We start from the raw sequence: 25,743 nt of genomic DNA on the forward strand, positions 1-25,743 counted from the left end.
AATGTTGATCTCAAACCCATTTCTGCTCTCTGAGATGCCCCAAGTGCTTGTTTATCTAAAAAGCAGCTTGAATATGAACTTGAACTAGTAAATTTCTGTGTAAGGTTCTCCAACAGAGGGAGAAACACACGTCTAAAACACAGTGAAAGCCGACAGACTCGTTTTATATCAGACTCACAGCCTGAACATCATTCATTTGTTTACACTGATTGAAAATGTCCCATGAGTCGATAATGTCAGTGGACTGGTAAAAAGCGTTAAACCCTTTATTTGAGTTAGCTGTTACTGTAGAAATAGAACTAAGGGTTATTTTAAACCAGGGATTAGAGTTGCAGCAGGAATTTCAAACCAATTATGACGACTTTAACAGCTCTGTGGAATACATTACAGGCTTAACATGGCCTAATAAAATCACTCCAACCAATTTAAACCAAATACATTCAGCACTCGCACCATTTCCTGTTCCTTCACCTCCCTTTCTTGATAAAATGTGAAGCTAGAAACAGACTGCGGTTTGACGGATGTGTTGTGGTATGACACATTCCCAATTCCTGTTAAGAGCCTTCCTCTTTTGTCCTCCAGGAACCCAAATCTTCGAGTCAGCTGATGGAGGAGTGGGGTCTCGAGGACGTCCAGTACGCCTTCTCTGAGGACGATTACAAAACCATCACCAACTACAAGGCCTTCAGCCAGTTCCTCAGGTTCTCTTGCATGAAGCTTCATTTCATCCTCACACATGCTAGAATTTATATGAAGGTCACTGTTTTCTTAGGGACTTAAAAAAGACAATGCATTCACTATTCAGCTGGTTAACTGGTAGTAAGATCACTGTTGCCTGGCAACAGGAAATATGAACACTGACTGTAAACTAGCTAGCAACTAGGTCTGGTTAGTGCAGGTCTTTTATTCAAAAGTTATAAAGTGTCACACAATGACACTAAAAAATGACACGTAATTATCAGGAATGTTGACATTTACCTCAGATGCCTTGACATATGACTAATAAAGACTCAATATAACCAGCATTACACTGGAATTGCACTTAGCATCGACTGCTAGCTGATCTTATTTGAGCTCCAGTCCTTGTTGTGTAGTCTAATAAACGCAGTATGTTTTGATTCCTGGATAATATACAAAGATCATAGTTTGTTAAAGTTTAACTGTATTTATACTAACCATAAAGTTTTTTATCAAGCAACAAGACCAATTTGGGGACAAAAATTTATCTTCAAAGTAAATGTTGATCTCAAACCCATTTCTGCTCTCTGAGATGCCCCAAGTGCTTGTGCATCTAAAAAATAGCTCAGATGTGATCTTCAACCAGTAAAATTCTGTGTAAGGTTCTCCAGCAGAGGGAAAAACACACGTCCTAAACACACTGAAAGCCAACAGACTCATTTTAGGTCAGACTCACAGCCTGAACATCATTCATTAGTTTCAACTGATTGAAAATGTCCCGTAAGTTGATTTCCATTTCAGAAAATTGTATGTAAAAGGGTGATCAATTAAAAATCAATTTTGAGTTGTGTTTTTAAGGATTAGTTTTTGCCGATGCTCATTATTAAATATGTTTTTTTCCACTATTGTATTTGTCCTTTTTCTATATTTTTTTTACCTGATATTTAGGCCTCTCATCGCCAAGAAAAACCCCAAAATCCCCATGTCCAAGATGATGACGGTGTTAGGCGCTAAATGGCGGGAGTTCAGCGCCAACAACCCGTTTAAAGGCAGTTCGGCGACGGCCGTAGCCGCTGCGGTGGCGGCCGCAGTGGAGACGGTCAACATCACGCCTTCGATCTCCATCAGCAGCGTCCAGCAGCTCTCTCCAACAGGGCAGGTCAAAAAAGCCAAAACCAAAGAGGGCAAGGGTGAGGATATTTGTCTTCCTACTATTTATTTAAATTGAACTGTTGAGGTTGAGGAACGTTCTAGAAATTCAAATCACAGATTTCTATTCATGACCTGGTTTTAATACGTTATTGTTTCAACCAGTGTTTCCAGTGTCAGCACTTAGAAGTGAAGTAGGCTTTATGGTTTCTTCATAACATCACTTTTTATTTTCTTATTAATTTAGTGATAGAAAAACAGAGAGCCTGCTAATGGGACGACGGTTTATAGATGCTATAATGTGAGGTGCGATAACAGGAAGTAGCTTGAGAACGTTCACCAGGATAGATATAAACAGATAAAATTGTTTTTGCAAATTGCAGTGGTTTAAAAAAAGGAATAAAACATTCGCTGGATGTAAAATTCTTAATTCTTAAAAAAAAAAAGAATTATTTCTTAATAATGTTATTTAATTTATTTAAATTTGGCACTGTCCAGTGGTTGAAAAAATAATACATTTTTTTTTTTCTTTTTCACCATTTATTTTATGAAAACTGTGGATTACACAAGGATTTTATTTCAATTATTTGTTATCATATTTCCATCACCAAATTTGTATTTTTTTTTTTTGTTTGTTTATGACAGATGGCTTGATCTTGGACAAAATATCTTGGACTGAAGAAATACATTATTTCAATTAAAAAACACAATACAGTACAATACATGACGCCCATTTAATTTACACATTTAAAATCACCTTTTATTTCCAGGCACTCATAATTTATTTTTTAATATTTTTTAATTACACTGCGGTATAACGTGTCTGGATGTTTAAGCGATGCATTAAACGCCTTTTTACGGCGTCGCAGGGCCGAGTGCAAGGAAGAAGAGCAAGCAGCCAAAGGACACGAAAAAGAAAGCAAAAGCCAAGAAGCCCAAATTGAAGGCAGGCCAAAGCAGCAAGAGGAAAAAAGCCTCCTCGGTACGAGTGGCCTTGTGCAGTCATTTTTATGGAATCTTTTCTTTAAAACTTAAAATTTACTTCATGCGCTCACCGTTCTCCGTTCTTAAGAAGTTTCTTTTTCCTGACAGAGCGAGGATGATTTCTTAGACGACTTCTCTGACTTTGATGACATCAGCATCCACAGTGCCTCCGTTCGCTCCGACGCCTCGGGGGTTCCCAAGAAGAAACCGAAGCGAGGACGCAAAAAGAGGAAAAGTAAAGAAAGGATTTTTTTTATGCTTTAAGAAAGCCTAAAGTTAAAGAGAGCTCACCTTTGAGAAAGGATGTAGGTGATGAGGACATGCTTGTGACAATGATTTGTTAAAGATCACTCTCACTCTAATTTCTCTTTCAGCTTCTCTGAATGCTCTCTTCTCGTTTTGATCACATCTCTCTACTCTTGTTTTTTTTTCCTTCTGGGTGAAGGAGAGGACGGAGACGGCTACGAGACGGACCATCAGGACTACTGTGAGGTGTGTCAGCAGGGCGGTGAGATCATTCTGTGTGACACCTGCCCCCGGGCCTATCACCTCGTGTGTCTCGAGCCTGAGCTGGAGAAGGCCCCTGAGGGTAGATGGAGCTGCCCTCACTGCGTGAGTTAATTTCATCTGTCTATTGCACTGTAGCACTAAATACTGCTGTAAAAACCAAAAAAGAGCTTCACTTCTATTAATTATTACTATTAATGCCTTGCTTATCATTGATACACTCTTAGCTCCGCCTACTTTGGTTGCTTCATGCTCTATAGCTATAAATCAGCAGCTTTCACTAAAAATGAACAGCAGCTTTCACTGCTTTTCAAATTGTGCTTCCAAGGTTGAGATTACGTTAAAAAACATTTACATTTTAATAGCAGGAAAAGGAAAACTAGTGGTGCAGGAATGAGTCCTAAAACCTGGAAACGTTTCACATTTTACCATCATACTGACGTCAGTGGGTTTTTTTTTGAATGGGTTGATTGCCTTGAAATAAGGTCTGTGTTTAACACGAGCTCGAGAGATTTTAAGGCTTTATTCCATGACACAAATTATAACCACACTCCTGATTTTTTTAAGCTTTTGCATGTCTTGAAAAAAAAAAAAACGCTTATCACGGCGAACAGGAAAACTTATCTATTACAGTCTTATTATGTTTACTCTAATTACACACTCTTGCAAACCTCCAAATGAAGAGCTCAGAGGATCCTTATCAGGGAACAGGTTTTTAGAACAGAAGATTGAAAGAGTTTCCAAAGCTTCATGGTGGTGACATTGTGAAGTCATTTGACTGTGCATGGTCTAGTTCGTTTATAGCATAGACATCTTCAGCGTTTTACTTCTGGTGAATATATTCATGCTTCAAAATCCATCAAATTTGAGAAGATTATCTTAATAAACCAAATGTTTAAGAAACCTAAAGCTGGAATATGGAGGATGTTCCCCATACAGTGGAACCTGGGCATAGGAATTGTTCTGGAGTGAAAATTTGTATTGTGAAATGAATTTTCCAATAAGAAATAATATAAATGCAGATAATCCGTTCAAGCCACCCAAAAATACGACCAATATTCCCAATACGAAGCGTATGTAAACTGTATGGCTGCTTACAACTGACCCAGGATGAGCATTCCATGTCAAGGGTCCTCACAGGAAGTCGTGCCACCAAGCTTGGGCTAAAAATAGAACAGACCACCCACACCACCAATCTGTCAACAAAAAAACACCTGAAAAATCACCTACGTTGATCGCAACGTTGGTATCGTGGGTTGATTCTTTTGAAACAGCTTTCGCTGACTGAAAAAAAATTGGTAGAGTTGGTAAACTCGCTTCGGTTGGCTTCACTTGGCTTTCCACTGACGCTAACAAGTTTTGAATGGCTCCCAGACGTACGCACAACTTAGCCTGCGTTTGGTTTAGTTTGTTGCCGAAGATGTTACGTATGCTGATGCAAAATTCTTGCAAAATTTTAATTCCTAAGGGAGGTCATTCATATGCCGAAGTTCCACTGTATACAGATTGAAAAATGCGTGTTTGGGGTTATGTTGACATTTTCTACCATTTTATGGAAGGAGTCTCCAGTGTCAGTTTTCCAACATAGGAACTTGAAGGATTTCTGGGTAACAAATTTAATAATTTTTGTTTCAACATTAACTGTAACTGTAAACAGATCAAATCTTAAGCATTAAATAAATAAATAAATATTTAGCTAAATTGCTAAAATGAATAATTTCCTCTAAAAGCACACCCTGCTTTTTTATTTCTTATGTATGATACTACATTTTGGGGTAAAACTATTCATTTTTATTCCGAAACATCTGAGGAAATTATTATTGTTATTGCACTGGATCTCCGGTTGTCTGAAAATGTCACGTGCTATTTATTTTACTTCAGGTTTATTACGTTTGCGAATCTCTTTAAAAGTGACTATTAGTTCAAACGGGAGCTCGTCGACATGACTTCCAATGCATTTTGTACATTGAATTGAATTAAATTGAACTGTATTTCCCCTCAAGGGGCAAAAGGAATAGAAACGTAAAAGACATTCTCTGGAGCACGGCATATAATTAGTTTCAGATAACTGCACCAGCAGCAGTGATGGGAATAAGAAGGACTTGAAGCACCAATAGCAGCCTGGGTGCCACGGCAACTGGAAATATATCAGGAAGACTTGCTTCTTCCTGTCAGTGTAGGCTGTGTTGGTCTACTGAAAAAATTGTTGTTGTCTCAGGGTGACGTCTGTAATGAAATATTCATCATGTCTGAATGTCTTGTGAAAAAACTCTTGCATTTATTATACCAAATTTTCACATCACAGATATGATAGTGTGAGAGTGCAAAAGGAAACCCTAACCCCTTAAACCTAAACTCTTACCACAAACCCAACACAGCACTGCACAGCATGATGCAACACATTATCCAACGTGAAACACACTCCACCCTTATAGACTTCTGGCTTAATTCTACCCATGTTGGAGGAACGGAATTTAGTCCGACTCCACCCTCTGAACTTTTGGCTCAGCTGTTTCCATGCAGGAGCTGGCAGGGGTTTGACTCCACTCCCTGAAATTTTGGCTTAACTTTGCCTAGCTCTACTCATGTAAGAGGAGCTGGATCTAGTCCAACTCTGATTAGGAGGAGGAGCTTGACCTAGTCGGACTCCATCCCATAAATTTTGGCTTGGCCCCCTTGGATGGGGTTCGACTCCACCCCTGTTTTTTTTTGGCTCAACTCTGCCTAGCTCTGCCCATGTAGGAGGAGCTGGGTATGGTTTGACTCCACCCCCTGAACTTTTCGCCTGACTCTGTTGAGCCCCATTCATGTAGGAGGAGCTTGGTGTGATTTGACTCCACCCCTGTTTTTTGTTTCAACTCTGCCTAGCTCTCCCCATGTAGAAGAAGTTGGAGCTGGCCCGACTTCACCTTCTGGAGTTTTGGCTCAACTCTCCCAAGCTGCACCCATGCAGGAGGAGCTGAATCTAGTCCAAATCCACCTCCTAAACTTTTGGCCTGACTCTGTTGAGCCCCACCCATGTAGGAGGAGCTGGGTGTGATTTGACTCCCTCCCTGTTTTTTTGTCTCAACTCTGCTTAGCTTAGTTGTAGCTCCACCCTCTGAACTTTTGACTCTGTTGAGCTCCACCCAGGTAGGAGGGGCTGGATCTGGTTTGACTCCACCCCCTGAATTGTTAGCCTGACTCTGTTGAGCTCCACCCATATGGGTGGAGCTGGATCTAGTCCAACTTCACCATTTTGTAAAATCTCTGATACTGTAGACTCCTTCCAAAAATTGAGCTCTTACTATGTAAGTGATGAATGTGTGAGTCTTGAGCTACATTCTGATGATTTCCTGTCCTCAGGAGAAGGAGGGAATTCAGTGGGAAGCGAAGGACGATGAGGAGGAGGAAGAGGATGCTGCAGGAGAGGAAGAAGACGACCACATGGAGTTCTGTCGAGTGTGTAAGGATGGAGGAGAGCTGCTGTGCTGCGACACGTGTCCTTCCTCCTACCACATCCACTGCCTGAACCCGCCTCTGCCCGAGATCCCCAACGGAGAGTGGCTATGCCCGCGGTGCATGGTGGGAAAACACACATCTGTATACTACATGAAAATTATTTGCGTATAAGTGCAAAATTTTGCGCGCCCTTAGCACAAAAGATCTCCATTAGACGTTCCATTCTTATGACCAACAACACAAAAGACTAAATTGTGTATGTTAAGATATTAATAGCAAAAAAATTATATTAGTTTATAAATATTTTATGTGATCATTTGCAAATAATTAAAGTAAAAGAAAACACACACACACATTGGGACATTTTTGCATTTACTCTACTTCTAGTAACTTCTATAGTGTTAATTTCTGTAGATTGACTGAAATACAGCCACATAAGTATTGGCACCTCTGAAACGGAAAAAATGATCTGCACAGTAATCCAAATTTAACACGTAAAAAATGGAGAATTTTTAACTTACTCCCTCAGTCACACACACACACACACACACACACACAGAGATCATAATACTTTTTATTACTTTTTTATGCAAAAGGGCATGTGACACAATTATCGGAAACACGAATGATTTATGACCATATTTTTCGATAAATGCAAACAAAATCGTTAAACGTAACCTGGATATTATGTTTTTTTCCCCCAGTGCCCCCCTCTTAAAGGGAAAGTTCAGAAGATTTTGCACTGGATGTGGGGAGATCCTCCTTTACCCCCTGAGCCTCTCTCTACTCAGGACGGTAAAAAGGAGGACATCCCGGTCAAACCTCCGCTAAAGGGTCATCCTGAGAGGCTGCTGTTTGTGAAGTGGGCGGGTCTGTCCTACTGGCACTGTTCCTGGGTCAGCGAGTTACAGGTGATGACAATATTCTATTCTATTTTTTTTATTTTAAACATTACATTATGGATAGTTTCACCATCAGCTTCTGTCTTTTGAGCCGGTTTGTATGAATTCATTAATCGTGATTTTCCATTTATCACAATCAAAATCAAAATTCTGCTTTAATATCCAAAATACATTATTTATAAAATCTTAAAGCTTAAAAAATATTTATGTGAACGGAAATGCAAAAACGTGTTATTTCTTGTATAAAAAAAAAAAAACACATAATATATTTATTGATAATTTTTTTATTGCAAAAATTCATGTTCGGATTAAAACAGTAATACTGCGTATATTCACAGTTATGTTTATTATATTGTATTATTATTTTTGTAAACAAATTTATAATTATTTTTTCATACTTTGTTGTCTCCAGAAAGGATTTGTTGACCTGAAAATTAATTTTTTTCAGCTTAAATTAATTAATTGAAAATTGAAAAAAAAAAAAGTCCTATTTTCTAACGAATTTTGTGACATAATTATATAATGAAATTAATTCAATGGTACATTATGAACTCCCAAAAATGACCAAAATACATTTGATAAATTAATTTATTTGTTATTAATTAAAATAAAAATAAAAAATTTCAGACACATTTCTTAGTAATTTTGTCTTTCACATTTATTCAGATCTTTCGGCTTTTATTTCATACTATTCAACATTTTAACAATAATATGAACATTAGAATTGCTAAAAATGATACTGCTTAGTTAAACCCACTCATCCCTCTGTACTGTAACATCATATCCGTTTCCTCTCGTCCTGCCTTGTAGCTGGAGCTCTATCACACGGTCATGTACAGGAATTACCAGCGCAAGAACGATATGGACGAGCCTCCGCCCTTCGACTACGGCTCAGGTGAAGAGGAGCTCAACAACGAGAAGAGGAAGAGCAAAGACCCGCAGTACGCCGCTATGGAGGAGCGTTTCTATCGCTATGGGATCAAACCTGAATGGTTAATCATCCATCGGATCCTCAACCACAGGTTAGAGAAGGGATCAGTTAACACATATGGTCAGTTTTACATAAAGACCATCATAAATGTTGGGTGTTAAATCCAGTAAACAGTAGTGTGTGTTGTCTGCGTGCAGTTTCGACAAAGACGGAGACGTTCACTACCTGATCAAATGGAGAGATTTACCGTACGACCAGTGCACCTGGGAGATCGACGACTTCGACGTCCCTGAATATGAGAGCTTCAAACAGGCCTACTGGGACCACCGGTAAACTCACAAACATTTAGGAAACTGTATGTAATAAACTGCACATTAAAACTCGTCATAATCTGGTGAATGTTTGCTTAAGGGAGCAAATGCTGGGTGAAGACCATCGTCCCCTTGTGGTGAGAAAAGGAAAGAGACTGAAAGAGGAAGTGAAGAGGAGAGAAGCTCCTCCTGAGACTCCAGTTGTGGATGTAAGCACATTTCTCAAGTTCACCATTAAAACCAGTTTCTCAGATATTCCATAAAGAGTACCGTAACTACAAATGGATAAAAAGTATAATGTATTGTTCTTTATATAACCAAAAAAACAAACAAACAAACAAAAAACCCCAAAAATAATTATAGTCAAATTGTTGTGGTATAAGCGGAATAAAACACCTTTTAACAGCAGGGAAATATTATGGAAAATTCTAAAAAAATATATATTTTGCATATTAATAATAAAATGAATTTGATATTAATGAATAATATTAACATTAAATCTGCTTTTAAAGCTTAGAATAGCGTAGAACAGTGCACATGGATTCATTCTGGACCTTTTATCCTGTGTGTGTGTGTCTGTGTGTGTGTGTGTGTGTGTGTGTTTGTTTAAAAGAAAAGCCCATGTATTGGCTATGAAAATAGTCTGAAAGCATGTATTGTATTATCTTCTGAAGTAATCTTTTGTGTGTGTTTGTCCGTAGCCCACAGTTAAATTTGAGCAGCAGCCATGGTACATCGATGCTACAGGAGGAACTCTGCACCCGTACCAGCTGGAGGGTCTGAACTGGCTGCGCTTCTCCTGGGCTCAGGGAACCGATACCATCCTGGCTGATGAGATGGGACTGGGCAAGACGGTGCAGACGATAGTGTTCCTGTACTCGCTCTACAAAGAGGTGAGAGCTGCTAAATCCTCTCAGTAATCAATAAAAAAAAATAGGAAAAATAATTAGCTAAACAGAAACTCTGAAATCGACTGAGTGAAATCCATGAGTTGTAAAAATTGTAATTAATGCGCATTATGCATATATGCAAATGAATGCACATTTCAGTTGCTTCATTTGCATATATGGACTAATGTATATCTTTAAGAGGTTCATTTTTGCTTTGACATTGATGATGGTTCTCTCTCTCTCTCTCTCTCTCTCTCTCTCTCTCTCTCTACAGGGTCACTCTAAAGGCCCGTTCCTGGTCAGCGCTCCGTTGTCCACCATCATTAACTGGGAGCGAGAGTTTGAGATGTGGGCTCCGGATTTTTACGTGGTGACGTACACGGGCGATAAAGACAGCCGGGCCGTGATACGTGAGAACGAGTTCACGTTCGAGGACAGCGCTGTCAAATCAGGACGCAAAGTTTTCCGCATGAAGGTAGAAAATACGCATTAGTCCATGTGGGATACAGTTGAGTGCAAAGGTTTGCTCACTCTCGGTATTAGAGATGTGCGTTCAGTTCGGTCAGTCACAGGGACACTAGCCGGTGGTGGACGTCTGTGAGCTCGTGTATGCGGAAGAGGGCAGAAAGCGCTTTCCTCTGAGTGTGTTTCTGTTTTCCGATAATCACTGTACTACAGAAAACCTTTAAAGAGTTTCATCTTATTAATCCTTAAATAAGACTAAAATACTTGAATATTTATTTATAGCTGTTAGTAAATACCTTAATAAGATAGAGTCCATTAAAATACCAGCAACATGTTAGGGGTCATGTTAGCATCTTTGTGCATTATGAATGAATATTTGCAACTAGCCATATGGATTTTGTGCTTCTTTTTCTTTTTATAAACACAGAAAGACACACCTGTGAAGTTCCACGTGCTTTTGACCTCGTATGAACTGATCACCATTGATCAGGCTATTCTGGGCTCCATTTCTTGGGCGTGTTTGGTCGTGGACGAAGCTCACAGACTGAAGAATAACCAGTCTAAGGTATAGTCTGTTTTTAGAAATCATAGCAACCGTATTCCCTCCTCATGTTTTGATTTGTATGTTTAATGTAATTAATGCAGCATACATGTGATAATATGAAAGTTTGTCTGAGAAAATTCCGTCCAATCAAAATGGAGCATCCATCAACACCTGGGTATAAAGCAGTAATACGGACTGTAGCTTTATAAGCATCGATACTCATGACCGAATTTTCTTTCAGTTCTTCAGAATTCTGAATGGCTATAAGATTTACTACAAGCTGCTCCTGACTGGGACGCCTCTGCAGAATAATCTGGAAGAGTTATTCCACCTGCTGAACTTCCTCACTCCAGAGCGCTTCAAGTAAGACCACATCATCAGAGAAAATCTTCACACAAATCATAATCCTGGACACTTTTTTAAAGGAAGGCATCACACCCTAAAAATATACTGATTTCAGATTTCTCTTCAATTATGTTTAAAAGAAATGCCTTCTAAAGTTAAAAATAGAACAGTTGAACATTTTTATCCTTATATAGACAATGGATGGATGGATTTTTATTCTTAAAACTCGTCCTTTGGTAGGATTTAAACTTAAATCTCTGTTGCTTTAAGCTCAGAATATTACATGTGATTTATGTTGTACAATAATTCTGGAGCTCTGAGTATACAAATTGAAGCACTGGTCTATTATACGGCTTATAACATGCTTATATATGATCTCCGGTCAGCTAACGGAGTGTGTGTTTGGTGTGTGCAGTAACCTGGAGGGATTTCTCGAGGAGTTTGCTGACATTTCTAAAGAAGATCAGATTAAGAAGCTGCATGACCTGTTGGGGCCTCACATGCTGCGGAGGCTGAAGGCCGACGTCTTTAAGAACATGCCGGCTAAAACCGAGCTGATTGTGCGTGTGGAGCTCAGCCCTATGCAGAAGTGAGAACATGTCTCCTGTCTCAATCTGAACAATGAACCACCGTAACTCTGTTTTTACTTCTAATGTTACTTCTACACTACACAATAATACTGCCACTACTACTAATACTACTACCACTATTACTGCTACACAATACTAGTACTGCTACTACTATTACTACTACACAATACTACTACAACTTCCACTATTACTACCAATACCATTACTATTGCAACTACTACTACCACTATTACTACTACCACCACTATTACTACCACTATTACTACTACCACCACTATTACTACCACTATTACTACCACTATTACTACTAAACAATACTACTACTACACAATACTGCTACTACTACTAACACCGATATTACTACTATTACTACTACTACACAATACTATTACTACCACTATTACTACTACACAATACTATTACTACTACCACCACTATTACTACTAAACAATACTACTACTACACAATATTGCTACTACTACTAACACCGATATTACTACTACTATTACTACTACACAATACTATTACTACTACTACTACCACCACTATTACTACTAAACAATACTACTACTACTACTAACACCAATATTACTACACAGTACTATTACTACCACTATTACTACTACACAATACTATTACTACTACTACTATTACTACCACCACTATTACTACTACTATTACTACTAAACAATACTACTACTAACACCGATATTACTACTACTATTACTAATACACAATACTACTACTATTACTACCACTATTACTACTACACAATACTATTACTACTACTACTACCACCACTATTACTACTAAACAATACTACTAGCACAATATTGCTACTACTATTACTACTAAACAATACTACTACTAACACCGATATTACTACTACTATTACTAATACACAATACTACTACTATTACTACCACTATTACTACTACACAATACTATTACTACTACTACTACCACCACTATTACTACTCCTATTACAACCACTATTACTACTACTATTACTACTAAACAATACTACTACTAACACCGATATTACTACTACTATTACTAATACTCAATACTACTACTATTACTACCACTATTACTACTACACAATACTATTACTACTACTACTACCACCACTATTACTACTCCTATTACTACCACTATTACTACTACTATTACTACTAAACAATACTACTACTACTACTACTACTAACACCGATATTACTACTACACAATACTACTACTACTGCTACTAATACCAGTGCTATTACTACTACTGCTAGTACTATTATATAAGTGCTGCTACTATTCCTTTTCCTACTATTAGAAATACTACTGCTGTTATTACTACTGATGATACTAATACTAATTCTAGTACTACTAATAAAATACACACATACCTACTACTATTACTACTGCTATTACTGTTACTTGTAATACTATTACTTCTATTACTACCAGTTCTACTACTATCCCTTTTCCTACTATTAGGTTGAATACTACTACTGATTTATACTAATACTAGTACTACTATAGCTATTATTCTTACTACTACTATTATTAATGCTATTACTACTAGTAAATACTTCTACACTACTACTACTACTACAATTAATTTCAGAGCTACTTCTAGTACTGTCCCATTTGCTACTATTACTGATGTTACTGCTACATGTACTACTGTTACTAACATTACTATTATTATTACTATTATTACTAATAATACTACTGCAAATTCTATTACACAGAAAATACTACAAGTTCATCCTGACGCGAAACTTCGAGGCTCTGAACTCTAAAGGAGGCGGAAACCAGGTTTCTCTTCTCAACATCATGATGGACCTGAAGAAATGCTGCAACCATCCGTACCTGTTCCCAGTGGCGGCCGTGGTGAGCGTGTGTGTGTGTGTGTGTGTTTAAAAGAAAAGCAAAAGTATTGGCAATGAGAATAGTATGAGAATATATATATTGTATTATTTTATGTAGTTCATAAATAAGTATTATTGTACATGTTAAGTTATTTAGTGCTAATTCCTTTGTTAGCTCACCATTCTCTGTTAGCATTACTGTACCTGTTACCTAATTTAGTGCTAATTCTTTTGTTAGCTCGCCACTATCTGTAAGCATTGCAGTATTTGTTACCTCAGTTAGTGCTAATTCCTTCGTTCGTTCACCTTTCTCCACTAGCACTGTAGTATTTATTACCTTAGCACTAATTCCTTTGTTAGCTCATCACTCTCTGCTAGCATTACAGTATTTGTTACCTCATTTTAGGCTACTTCCTTTCTTAGCTCACCTTTCTCTGTTAGCATTTATAGTGTTACCTCAGGTAGCACTAATTCTTTCTTAGCTCACCTTTCTTATGTAGCGCTATAGTATTTGTTACCTCCTTTGTTAGCTGACGTTTCGCTGTTAGCATCATAGTATTATTATTATTTCATAAATAATATTTAATGATGACTCCTGAACCAATTCCTGTAAAATTGCTGTAGCAAGTTTCAAGACATTTTGGGTTCACTTTCCATCCTGAATATGCTAACTTGTTTCCTAATTTTTATTTCAAACATTATTTTTGTTTTTTTAGCAAAGGGTGCCACTGATTATAATGCTAACTGTAATATTCCCAAGAGTAAACATTTCAGCAGTTATACTTTATAACCTGAGCATTGTGTGTAAACTTGTTTACAGGAAGCCCCTGTGTTACCGAACGGCTCGTACGATGGGAACCTGCTGGTGAAGTCCTCAGGGAAACTCACTCTGCTTCAGAAAATGCTCAAGAAGCTGAAAGACAACGGGCATCGCGTCCTTATCTTTTCACAGGTTATTACTGAGTGTGTGTGTGTGTGTGGGGGGGGAACCTCAGCATGAATATAAACACACAGTTTACTTTTCCTCCTGTGTGTCTTATTTCTGAGCAGATGATTAATTGCAGTCAGTGAGGAATGAGAACAGAGCGCATTCATCTTTAGATGACAAAAGGTCGCTGCTGTATTTATTTTTACCGTATTATTTATTCCCCAGACACGTTTCTTTTACACTATTATGCTGCGTGTGCATTAATCTAATGGGAGGACGCTGCGTTTAAAGCAGCTGCGGCTCATTTCCTTCTAATTTGACTTTCTTTTTAATTCGCCACCCGCTTGTCCCTTCGCCCGATCTTGCGCATAAATCTGCATGTTAATAAGCGGCTGAAGGAACAAAAGAAATCCACAAACAGTTGTTCTGTCTTTGAGAGTAGCCCGTTAGGCCAGGACATCCTTTTTGAGTTCATATCGATTGTTTAGTTTATTTTAACATATATTTATATTCATTATTATATTGTAATATTGATGATTTACATCATTTTAAAATTCTTATTAAATATAATATTTAAATTTCACCTTGTTACTTTCAGATCAAGATGAATGCTCATAGTCCCTGTCTTTTAATATATTTTACTCATCTTGAGAGGAACTGATCTAAGCACATGGCAGGAAAAACTATTTTAGTATTGAATTGTTTATAATAATAATAATCATAATTATTATTATTATTACATATTTATAATTAAAATATTAACTAAATCTACAAATTAAACTACCAACACATATTAGAGCCAAAATTAAAAAAAAAAAAAAGCTTTTTTATTTAGAATTAATGTTTTTTTGTTAAATTAAATTTTTAGATATTTTGGCTGTATATATGAACAATCAACCAAATACATAAATAAAATAATAATTTATGTATTTGCATACACTGGAAAATAATAAAATAATTATTAAATATTTAATTAAAAATAAAAAATGTTAAATAAAAATGCATATATGTTAATTTTAATAAAATATTAATCTGTTATTAGTAACTAAAATGAATGAAATAAATAATTCTCTGCATACACTTCTAATCCTTTTCTCATCCCGCGAGCTCCTCCTGTGGATCTTCTTTCAGATGACGAAGATGCTGGACTTGTTAGAGGACTTCCTGGAGTTTGAAGGCTATAAATACGAGCGTATCGATGGCGGGATAACTGGAGGACTGCGGCAGGAGGCCATCGATCGCTTCAACGGTGAGCTAAAACCACTCGATGCCGAGGCGTGCGTCCACCAGGGGGAGACGTTACTCTTGTTAGCACATTAACACATTAATATTGATCTGCTCTTTGTGTGTGTAAAGCTCCGGGAGCACAGCAGTTCTGTTTCCTGCTGTCTACTCGTGCTGGGGGATTGGGAATCAATCTGGCAACCGCTGATACGGTCATCATCTACGACTCTGACTGGAACCCACATAATGACATTCAGGTGAGAACTCACAGCAAACACACACACACACACACACACATATACACGCACACATGCACTATTATATATCAATAGTATGACAGATGAATTTGAACCTTAATTTTACAGCTAATTAAATTCCCATGTGTCCTGACAGAACAGTAAATAATAAATAATTGTAGTATATTATAAAAATAATAAGTTAGAGACAAAAAACATGTATCAAGTAATACTTATTTATTTATTTATTTATTTTAATATCTTACCTTATATATTTGTCTCATCCATTTTTTGTAAGGGTGCACAAACTTTGGCATTTGCCTAGAGGTGTGTTAATATTGTACGAAAACAGACACAAGAAAAAATTCTCATATTTGATTAATTATGAATTTATTTATTTGCTTGCTTGTTTGTTTATTGATTGTGAAGTAAATTACATTTAAATGACATTTAATGTGTATTTCTTATCTCAGAAATAAAATGAACAAATAGTAATCCATGTTAAAAATATTATAATATTATATTATATATTATTATCACACAGCTAATTAATATCCCATAATTATCCTCATCTGCTTAATTCTACTCTTCTCCCGTCTCTCTACTCAGGCGTTCAGCCGAGCGCATCGCATTGGACAGAATAAGAAAGTAATGATCTATCGCTTTGTGACGCGGGCGTCAGTGGAGGAGCGGATTACCCAGGTCGCCAAGCGCAAGATGATGCTCACACATCTGGTGGTGCGTCCAGGCCTGGGCTCCAAAACGGGATCCATGTCCAAGCAGGAGCTGGACGACATCCTGAAGTTCGGGACAGAGGAGCTTTTTAAAGACGACGTGGAAGCTATTGGTAGGTTTCAGGGATTGATTCTTTCTACATGTTGTGTATTATTATTGTTATTATTATTAATAATAATAATAATAATAGTATTTATTTATTTATTATTATTATTATTATTATTATTATTATTATTATTATTATTATTATTATTATTAATAATAATAATAATAATAGTATTTATTTATTGTTATTATTATTATTATTATTATTATTATTATTATTATTGGACATTTTACTTTAAATGCAAGCAATATATCGTTTATTTGCCTATAAATTTATAGCCCACTGAATATAGTGCATGTAAATAACTCATGCGAAACAGTGAAGAGTGTCTGGTGTGCTCCAGGAGATAGTAAAGATGGAGAGGAAGGTAGTGTGATCCACTACGATGACAACGCCATCTCCAAGCTGCTGGACCGCAGTCAGGATGCTACTGAGGACACTGAGATCCAAAACATGAACGAGTACCTCAGCTCCTTCAAGGTGGCTCAGTATGTGGTGCGGGAGGAGGACGGAGAGGTGAGGGATGACGAGTCCCGGGTTATTTTTCAGCTCCAAATAAACCGTTTCCTAAAGATACAGTAAATCTGCGTAGTGAAAAGAGATCAGTGGACATTTACGTTATGGTCCTGTTATATTCCTGACTCGCTTTGACCTTCCTACATCCTTTTCAAACACATCACTGATGACTAGGAAGACACGCCCACAGAGTTATCATCAGGCATAAGTATTGCTGTATTTATTTTTCCAGATATTGCAAGATCATAAAAATTTGTTTCTTGACTCTTTTTATCAGAGCACCTAAAAATATGAATAATAAGCTGATATGAATACAGCTTATAATAAGTAATGGAGGAATAATAATCAGGCATAACATTATGACCACCTGCTTAATATTGTGTTGGTCCCCCTTTGGACAGCCCTGACCCGTCGGGGCATGGACTCCACTAGATGAAGGTGTGCTGTGGTATCTAGCACCAAGATGTTAGCAGCAGATCCTTTAAATCCTGTGATCCTCCTTGGGTCCCACCTCGCAATTTACAAGACTTAAAGAATAATTTTGATAGATACTGACCACTGCAGACCGGGAACACCTCTCAAGAGTTGCAGTTTTGGAGATGCTCTGATCCAGTCATCTAGCCATCACAATTTGGCCCTTGCTGCCTAATATGTCTCACCCACTAAAAGGTGCCATGATGAGGAGATCATCAGTGTTATTCACTTCACCTGTCACTGCTCATAATGTTATGCCTGATCTGTGTATAAGTGAGTCAGCTGTCTACAGATGTTTGTGTATATACTGTAACTGTGAAGGGAAAATTGGTAAGTAAATACGTTTCCAGCCCTGGGTTCAGAACATAAATTTTGTACATTATATTGCGGAGCTTCACCAAACCTGAGTTAAAGGAGAAGTTCACTTCCAGAACAAAAATCTACAAATAATTTCCTCACCCCCTTGTGATCCAAGATGTTCATGTCTTTCTTTCTTCAGTCGTAAAGAAATGATGTTTTTTGAGGAAAACATTTCAGGATTTCAGTGGTGCTGGCGAGTTTGAACTTCCAAAATGCAGTTTAAATGCAGCTTCATACAGCTTTAACCCTCGATCCCAGCTGAAGAAGAAGGCTCTTATCTAGCGAAACAATTGGTCACTATCTTAGAAAAATACAAAATTGTATACTTTATAACCACAAAAGCTTGTCTAGCACTAGCTCTGGGTTGCGCGTCCGTGACGCTACATACTACATAATCACGTTGAAAGGTCACTACAGAACTACAGACCCAGTGTTTACTAGTGTGGAGAACACTGAAGTTGTATGTCTTTGTGCCAGTTTTGTTGTTTAAAATGGTCCGTTCGTGTGTGTGTACCCTGGATGTGGAAATCGTTTTAAACCTAAAAGACTACGTCCGCTTGGAAATAACGTGACTGCTCACAAATTTCCTTTAAAAAATCCCGAGCGACTGAAGCTGCAGTTGCTCGCTCTGCACCTGGATATCAACACACCCGTACATTCTCTCCAACCTTTTTGTTAGTAAAGAGCGTTTGACTTATTTACGCTTCCTTGGTCTTGATACGTTCGCTTTGTAAACTCTGGGTCTGTAGTTCCTCCTATGTGATTACGTAGAATGTAGCGTCGCGGACGCGCATCTCAGATCTAGCGCTAGATGAACTTTTGTGGTTAAAAGTATACAATTTTGTATTTTTCTAAGAAAAAGCCAGATCGTTTCGCTAGATAAGAGCCTTCTTCCTGGGCTGGGATCATTTAGAGCTCTATGAAGCTGCATTTAAACTGCATTTTGGAAGTTCAAACTCGCGGGCGCCATTGAAGTCCACTGTATGGAGAAAAATCCTGAAAAGTTTTCCATAAAAAAACATCATTTCTTTACGACTGAGGAAAGAAAGACATGAACATCTTGGATCACAAGGGGATGAGTAAATTATTTGTAGATTTTTGTTCTGGAAGTGAACTTCTCCTTTAAGAGCTGCTCTCTTGTTAACTCTGTGTGTGACCTGTTGTAGGAGGAGGTGCAGAGGGAGATCATTAAACAGGAGGAGAATGTGGATCCTGACTACTGGGAGAAACTCCTGCGCCATCATTATGAGCAGCAGCAGGAGGATCTGGCACGCAATCTGGGGAAGGGCAAGCGCATCCGCAAGCAGGTCAACTACAATGACACGTCTCAGGAGGACCAAGGTGTATACACACACACACACACACACACACACACACACGGAAATGCACTGATACTCGTATTAAAGCTACAGGAGCAGACAGGGTCAACCTCGTAAGGTCTGATGCTTAAGTGCGTGTGTGTGCGTGCGTGCGTGTGTGTGTGCGTGTGTGTGTGTGTGCGTATGTGTGTGTGTGTTTTTGTATGGATGTGCGTATGGGCTCAGAATGGCAGGACGATCTTTCAGACAATCAGTCCGAGTACTCGGTGGGATCCGAGGATGAGGATGAAGATTTCGAGGAGAGACCTGAAGGTAATTTTTTTTTGTTTGTTTTAATCACAAAATCACACAGATTTTTTTTAAAAATATCTCATTTCATGGCTTAAAGCTTGTGTCCCAATCACTACATAGCAAGGGATTTAGAGGAATTAGAATCGTATTAATTTTAAAGGAATATTAATGACAAAAATTTAAATACTTATTTAATAAAAAAAAAAGCAATGTTTATTTTGTCACATGGGACAAAAATATTATTTAGACTAATTTTTAAATTTGTTGTTTTAAGAGGTACCTTATTACAAAATAATAATAATAATAATAATAATAATAATAATAATAATAATAATAATGTTACTGAAATGCACTCATACCATTTATTAAATTATTATGTAATACACAGTTTTTAGTTTCTTCTTTTAATTGATCATTAAATATCTTGACCTGGCTGTTCTACAGGGGGGCGGCGACAGTCTCGCAGGCAGATGAAGAGCGACCGGGACAAACCACTGCCTCCGCTGCTAGCTAGAGTAGGAGGAAATATAGAGGTGCGTACGATCAGGATTTTACTCACGTCTTATAACTTCTGCACCGCTTTCATTGTTCACACAGCGATTTCTTTATACTTATGGATGTCTCGATTTTATCACAGGTCCTTGGTTTTAATGCACGTCAGAGAAAGGCCTTCCTGAACGCCATCATGCGCTGGGGTATGCCTCCTCAAGACGCCTTCAACTCCCACTGGCTGGTCCGAGACTTGAAGGGGAAAAGTGAAAAAGAGTTCAGGTTGTCTTATAAAAATAATAAAAAATAATTCAAAAGTATTTGGTTGGTAGAAATCTGCACTGTTTCTCATGGTTTAACCCTCCTACTATCCCTCCTAGTCAATTTGACCCCATTCATTGTTCAATGTCTCTAAATATACGTCTTTTTTGCTTCATATTTAATGACTTTAAGGACAGCCAGGCTAGGTAGACCTAAAATTATCAGGATAATATGTTTTCAGTGTCTTGTACACATTTTGTGGCTGTTTTAGCTGTGTAAAACATGTTAAAGATTTTTTTTATAATTTTATACAAACAATTTTATAATCTTTAAGAACATCCCACTGCTTTAGAGTCCTAACCTTACATAAACATACCTGTGGTATTGTGAGAACCACCAAGAGTTCACACAACATGGTGGAGAGGAAAACAGAATTTCTCAGAGACCTTGAGGAAAAGACATGTTACTATCCATGATAACAGAACTTTCCAAATGTTATAAATAACAAAACTCTGTACTTAGAAATGGAATAAAACAACAACAAAAAAGATCTTTCAGTCCAATTTGAGGTCAATCAGTGAGATTTTAGGGTGATCTGTGAGTTTTTCTACAGTCACACAATAGAAATTCTGGGTGTTTAGGAGACGTGGGTAAAACACGGGTAAAACTCCTGGAGGTTTAAATTGCTGAGGTCGAATTGACCCCATGTTTGTAAATTTGAGGAGAGTTAAATAGTTTAAACAGTGAGGGTGCCAATAGTTTTGAAGTTGCTTATTTGTCGGAGTCTAAGATAGAAAGTTTTTCTTTTAAATATCTTCACTAATATTTTCCGTGAACGTACGCATTCCGTATTTCAGAGCGTACGTGTCGCTGTTCATGAGGCACCTGTGTGAGCCGGGAGCGGACGGAGCCGAGACGTTTGCGGACGGCGTTCCGAGAGAAGGACTGTCACGACAACACGTCCTCACCCGGATCGGAGTCATGTCTCTCGTCAGGAAAAAGGTAATATGTCATTAAGAAAAAAATGTGGAATTGTAATGTGGGAATATTGTCTATATAGTAGATTTGGCCTGGAGCTTTAAAATACAAGATTTTAAAACAGATTAACTGTACAGATTAATAGATATTTAATAAATAAACGCCTTTATAATATTTCATTTCCTTGACTAATTTTTTTAGACCAGTAAATATATAGACCAGTCACTAGATTCTTATTTCTGTGTATTTTTGTGAAGCTGCTACTATATATATATATATATAGCTATATATATTTTACTAGCTATTTAAAATCACATCAGTGATCGATTTCATCATCCAGGATACGATTATAAATTTATTTTTTAAATAAAAATGTTCCTGCTCGGATATCCAGTCAACAGACAATATTCTGTGCTGGCTCTTATCTTATATAGTATGTGTCTGTGTGTGTGTGTACAGGTGCAGGAGTTTGAGCATGTGAACGGTAAATACAGCACTCCAGATTTGATTCCTGCAGGTCTGGAGCTGAAAAAGCTCACCGAGAGTCTCTCTTCAGATCCAAACACCCCAGTACCAGCCAGTCCCGCCCCGACTCAGCCCAGCACACCAGTACCATCAGGTTAATGTGACTTAAACAAAGTACCGCTGACCATGGAAATTTCTTCAAATGTCTTTAAAAGGGTGCCAATAATTGTGAAACCGACAACACGATACATGTAATCATTTTTATTTCCTGACGGTCGCATCTCTTCTTTTAAACAGACAAATCTGAGAGCGGTCCCGTACCTCCAGAAGATAAAGACAGCGCTGACCACGAGAGCTCGAAAACAGCCGAGTCTGAGGTGAGTGAAATGTGCAACTCCTCCACAATCTCTCATCTAAAGTTCTTCCTTAATTTCAACCAGAAATTCCGTCTCTCTTCGCAGACGTCCAAAGAATCCGAGTCTTATCCCGAAAAGACACGCGAGAGTGAAGAACTGAAAAGCGGTAGCGGCGAGCAGAAATCAAACGAAGAGAGCGATAAGAAAGACGACTCGCCATCCGAATCGGAGCCGTCGACCAATCAAACGCAGCCGGCATCCAAGCAGAACGAGCAGTCCGCCAATCAGATGGCACCCACAGGTAAAAACAAGAAGTGAAATAAATAAAGCTGGCAATTATTAATATAATTATTATTATCTTATTAATTAAAAATAAATGACGTTGTTGGTCCGTAGGACAACAAAGTAAGGACGTTGAGAACACAGCAGAGAAAACGGAAAAAGACGTTTCTTCTGCCGTCAAGTTGGAGGACAAAGAACCAAAACAAGGTCCGTGAAAGGATATTTTAAAAGCAACGTATTAAATAAGAGCATGAGATTTACACGACTAAGCTAGAGTACCTGAAGCTGAAGTAGCCTTGGTTTAAATAGTAAATTTCAAAACTGTACCATTTTACTAAAATTAAACTTTAAAAGACCTTAAGGAAAGCCATTAAAGGCGATTAGCATTGCAGAGCAGTCTAAACAATTTCAACCGTTAATTTTTACTCAGACCTAACAAACATTATAAAATACCCTAACAGCAGCTCCGCATGAGCCCAAATCTGAGGACGGTCCCGAGAATCAGCTGAACGGAGAGAAAGAAACGAGGGACGAGGTGGACGAGAACCAAAAAGAGGAAAAGAACGGCGCTAAGGCGCGCTTCATGTTCAACATTGCAGACGGAGGCTTCACGGGTGAGTTTAGAGCTTCTGCTTACACGATCTTACGATTAAATTGAATATAGATGTGTATTAAAGGTGTGTGTGTGTATGTGTGTGTGTTGTCAGAGCTGCACACTCTGTGGCAGAATGAAGAACGTGTGGCTGTGTCATCCGGTAAGATGTATGACATCTGGCACCGGCGCCACGACTACTGGCTTTTGGCCGGAATCGTAACGTATCCTAAATAAATTCTAAAGCTTTCATAGAAATGATTCAACTATTTCATTTCATTATTTCAGTTTAGTGCAGTTCAAGTACTTCAGTTTAATGAAGTCATTAATTCAGTTTCGTGAATTCAGTCCATTTTAGTTACATTTTTGTTTTATTATTTCTGTAACATATAGCTACTTCATTTTACTTCAGCACAAAACACATTTAAACACATTTTATTTCATTTTATTTCATTTCTTCATGTCAGTTTAGCTTAGCTTAGTTAGCTGAGTCACTCCAGATTAGTTCATCTCAGTTCTGTTACTCAAAATCAGTTAAATTCATTCTACTTCAGTTAATTCAGATTCGTTTAATTACCTCAGTGAACAGATTAGTTCAGGTTAGTTCTTTAGTTCAGTTCAGGTTAGTTCCGTTTAGTTTCTTTAGTTTACTTTAGATCAAATTAGTTCAGTGAGTAGAAGGACAGAGATGTTAGCTGTATTTTGCTCCTTGACTACATTTGCGCGCCTCAGTCACGGCTACGCTCGCTGGCAGGACATCCAGAACGACCCTCGCTACGCCATCCTCAACGAGCCCTTCAAAACCGAGATGAACAAAGGCAACTACCTGGAGATGAAGAACAAATTCCTGGCACGCAGATTCAAGGTGAGTTGAATTGTATATAAATTGTTAGAAGAAAATAAATAAATAAAATCTCACTACTTCTTTCTGTCTAGCTGTTAGAGCAGGCGCTGGTGATTGAAGAGCAATTAAGGCGGGCAGCTTACCTGAACATGACGCAGGACTCCACACACCCAGCCATGGCCCTGAACACACGCTTCGCCGAGGTGGAGTGTCTGGCCGAGTCGCACCAGCACCTCTCCAAAGAGTCTCTGGCTGGAAACAAGCCGGCTAACGCCGTCCTACACAAAGGTTGACCGCCAGGTTCCGTATTGTGTCACGTTGCTCTGTTTAATCTCTCTCTCTTGCTAACCTTCACGTTCTGTTCTTCCAGTGTTGAATCAGCTGGAGGAACTGCTGAGCGATATGAAGGCAGACGTGACGAGGCTGCCGTCCATGCTCTCCCGCATCCCTCCTGTATCCGCTCGACTCCACATGTCTGAGAGGAGCATCCTGAGCCGTCTCACCAACCGTGAGCCTCAACCCCAGCAGGTCAGAATGAAGACGCAATGAATAATGAATACTGAAGTGTTTTATTCCTCTTATACTACTGGCTAATAATAATTAATTTGAATTTATTAAAGGTAAAGACATATAGTTAGTTCCACTTACGTTGGAGCAGCTATATCCCTTCATATTGTTTTGAAATTCCCAGGAATCTGCTCATGTGTAAACTCATCTCATGGTGGAAAATTTAGTTACAGCTTTACTTTGGACTGTTCAGTCCCTCCTGGATTTGTGCAAATTTGTGGGAGGAGCTCGCATTTTTCCAAAATGACGTAAATTTTCCGCAGCTTTGGGCCGAGACAGGTCGCGTGACATCACAAAAAAACATTCGGTCAAATCCCTCTTTGATTCACATGCACTGAACATGAGTACAGCTCTCAGAAAAAGTCATTAATGTGTGTGTTTTTACTGCTAGGATGGGAAAAGAAGAATCCTGCGATTGCAATTTCCACCAATTCAAATAGATTTCTATGGAAAAATCTCAAAAAAGTTGTGAAAAAGGCAAAATCACGCCACAGAAAATCTCCATCAAACCTTTTTTGAGTCATTAGAGAGTTTTGTTCTGAATTTTTTCCCTCTGTGTCTGTGTGTTTGTGTGTGTGTTTGTGTTTGTGTTTGTGTGTGTGTTTGTGTGTGTGTTTGTGTGTACTCTCAGCCTTTTCCACAGGGATCTTTTGCCTGTTCGTCAATGTACAGTAACAGTTTCGGAGGAGGTTTTCGAGGTCCTGCTGGAGCCGCCATGGTTAACTACAGCCAGATGCCCCTGGGGCCGTATGTTAGTGGTGAGTATCTTCTGACTCATCAGCAACACCACAGCTAGAGGAAGGCTGATCTTTGAGGGTAGGTTTCAAATAAAATTATCTCCAGTTTTATGCATGTTTTGGTGTTTACACTTAACACTGTTTTGAGTAATGCCATTATTTCTGCTTCCTCAGTGACAATGAATAGCGTTCTATGGACAATTGTAATCGTAGGATTAAAAATGTGAACCAATTTACAAAAAAAATAGACATACATGTCTTATATCTTTACTCCATATATCCAGTGCTTAGCTTTTTATCTCATCAGATAATTTCGGAGGCCTGCGTGGCCTGGGTTTAGTGTGGGGTAATCTGGATAATCTGAGTAAATCTGTCCGGCATCTG

General features: G+C 38.2%; 1 protein-coding gene across 6 annotated transcripts in view; it reads left to right on the forward strand.

Annotated features, from left to right (window-relative positions):
• Positions 1-25,743, forward strand: part of chd5 (chromodomain helicase DNA binding protein 5) — a 47,996-nt gene that overhangs the window by 19,410 nt on the left and 2,843 nt on the right. The window contains exons 4-39 of one of the 6 annotated variants that reach the window (XM_058373947.1): positions 583-701; positions 1,627-1,868; positions 2,697-2,809; positions 2,920-3,046; positions 3,257-3,423; positions 6,664-6,882; positions 7,464-7,670; positions 8,472-8,683; positions 8,790-8,921; positions 9,004-9,112; positions 9,605-9,796; positions 10,068-10,268; positions 10,686-10,823; positions 11,044-11,165; positions 11,563-11,736; positions 13,480-13,621; positions 14,420-14,551; positions 15,659-15,776; positions 15,884-16,008; positions 16,597-16,834; positions 17,172-17,344; positions 19,345-19,518; positions 19,716-19,809; positions 20,233-20,321; positions 20,426-20,559; positions 21,396-21,540; positions 21,976-22,135; positions 22,279-22,358; positions 22,443-22,638; positions 22,734-22,826; positions 23,084-23,233; positions 23,327-23,435; positions 23,944-24,076; positions 24,148-24,343; positions 24,426-24,583; positions 25,254-25,380. In XM_058373947.1, coding sequence (XP_058229930.1) covers positions 583-701; positions 1,627-1,868; positions 2,697-2,809; positions 2,920-3,046; positions 3,257-3,423; positions 6,664-6,882; positions 7,464-7,670; positions 8,472-8,683; positions 8,790-8,921; positions 9,004-9,112; positions 9,605-9,796; positions 10,068-10,268; positions 10,686-10,823; positions 11,044-11,165; positions 11,563-11,736; positions 13,480-13,621; positions 14,420-14,551; positions 15,659-15,776; positions 15,884-16,008; positions 16,597-16,834; positions 17,172-17,344; positions 19,345-19,518; positions 19,716-19,809; positions 20,233-20,321; positions 20,426-20,559; positions 21,396-21,540; positions 21,976-22,135; positions 22,279-22,358; positions 22,443-22,638; positions 22,734-22,826; positions 23,084-23,233; positions 23,327-23,435; positions 23,944-24,076; positions 24,148-24,343; positions 24,426-24,583; positions 25,254-25,380 — 5,440 coding nt within the window. Of the gene's footprint in view, positions 1-582; positions 702-1,626; positions 1,869-2,696; positions 2,810-2,919; positions 3,047-3,256; positions 3,424-6,663; positions 6,883-7,463; positions 7,671-8,471; positions 8,684-8,789; positions 8,922-9,003; positions 9,113-9,604; positions 9,797-10,067; positions 10,269-10,685; positions 10,824-11,043; positions 11,166-11,562; positions 11,737-13,479; positions 13,622-14,419; positions 14,552-15,658; positions 15,777-15,883; positions 16,009-16,596; positions 16,835-17,171; positions 17,345-19,344; positions 19,520-19,715; positions 19,810-20,232; positions 20,322-20,425; positions 20,560-21,395; positions 21,541-21,975; positions 22,136-22,278; positions 22,359-22,442; positions 22,639-22,733; positions 22,827-23,080; positions 23,234-23,326; positions 23,436-23,943; positions 24,077-24,147; positions 24,344-24,425; positions 24,584-25,253; positions 25,439-25,743 lie in introns of all 6 variants that reach the window. The other 5 variants (XM_058373950.1, XM_058373945.1, XM_058373948.1 and 2 more) reach the window with 5 other exon arrangements.

The sequence above is a fragment of the Hemibagrus wyckioides genome, linkage group LG21 (assembly GCF_019097595.1).
Source record: "Hemibagrus wyckioides isolate EC202008001 linkage group LG21, SWU_Hwy_1.0, whole genome shotgun sequence".
Classification (NCBI taxonomy): Eukaryota; Metazoa; Chordata; class Actinopteri; order Siluriformes; family Bagridae; genus Hemibagrus; species Hemibagrus wyckioides.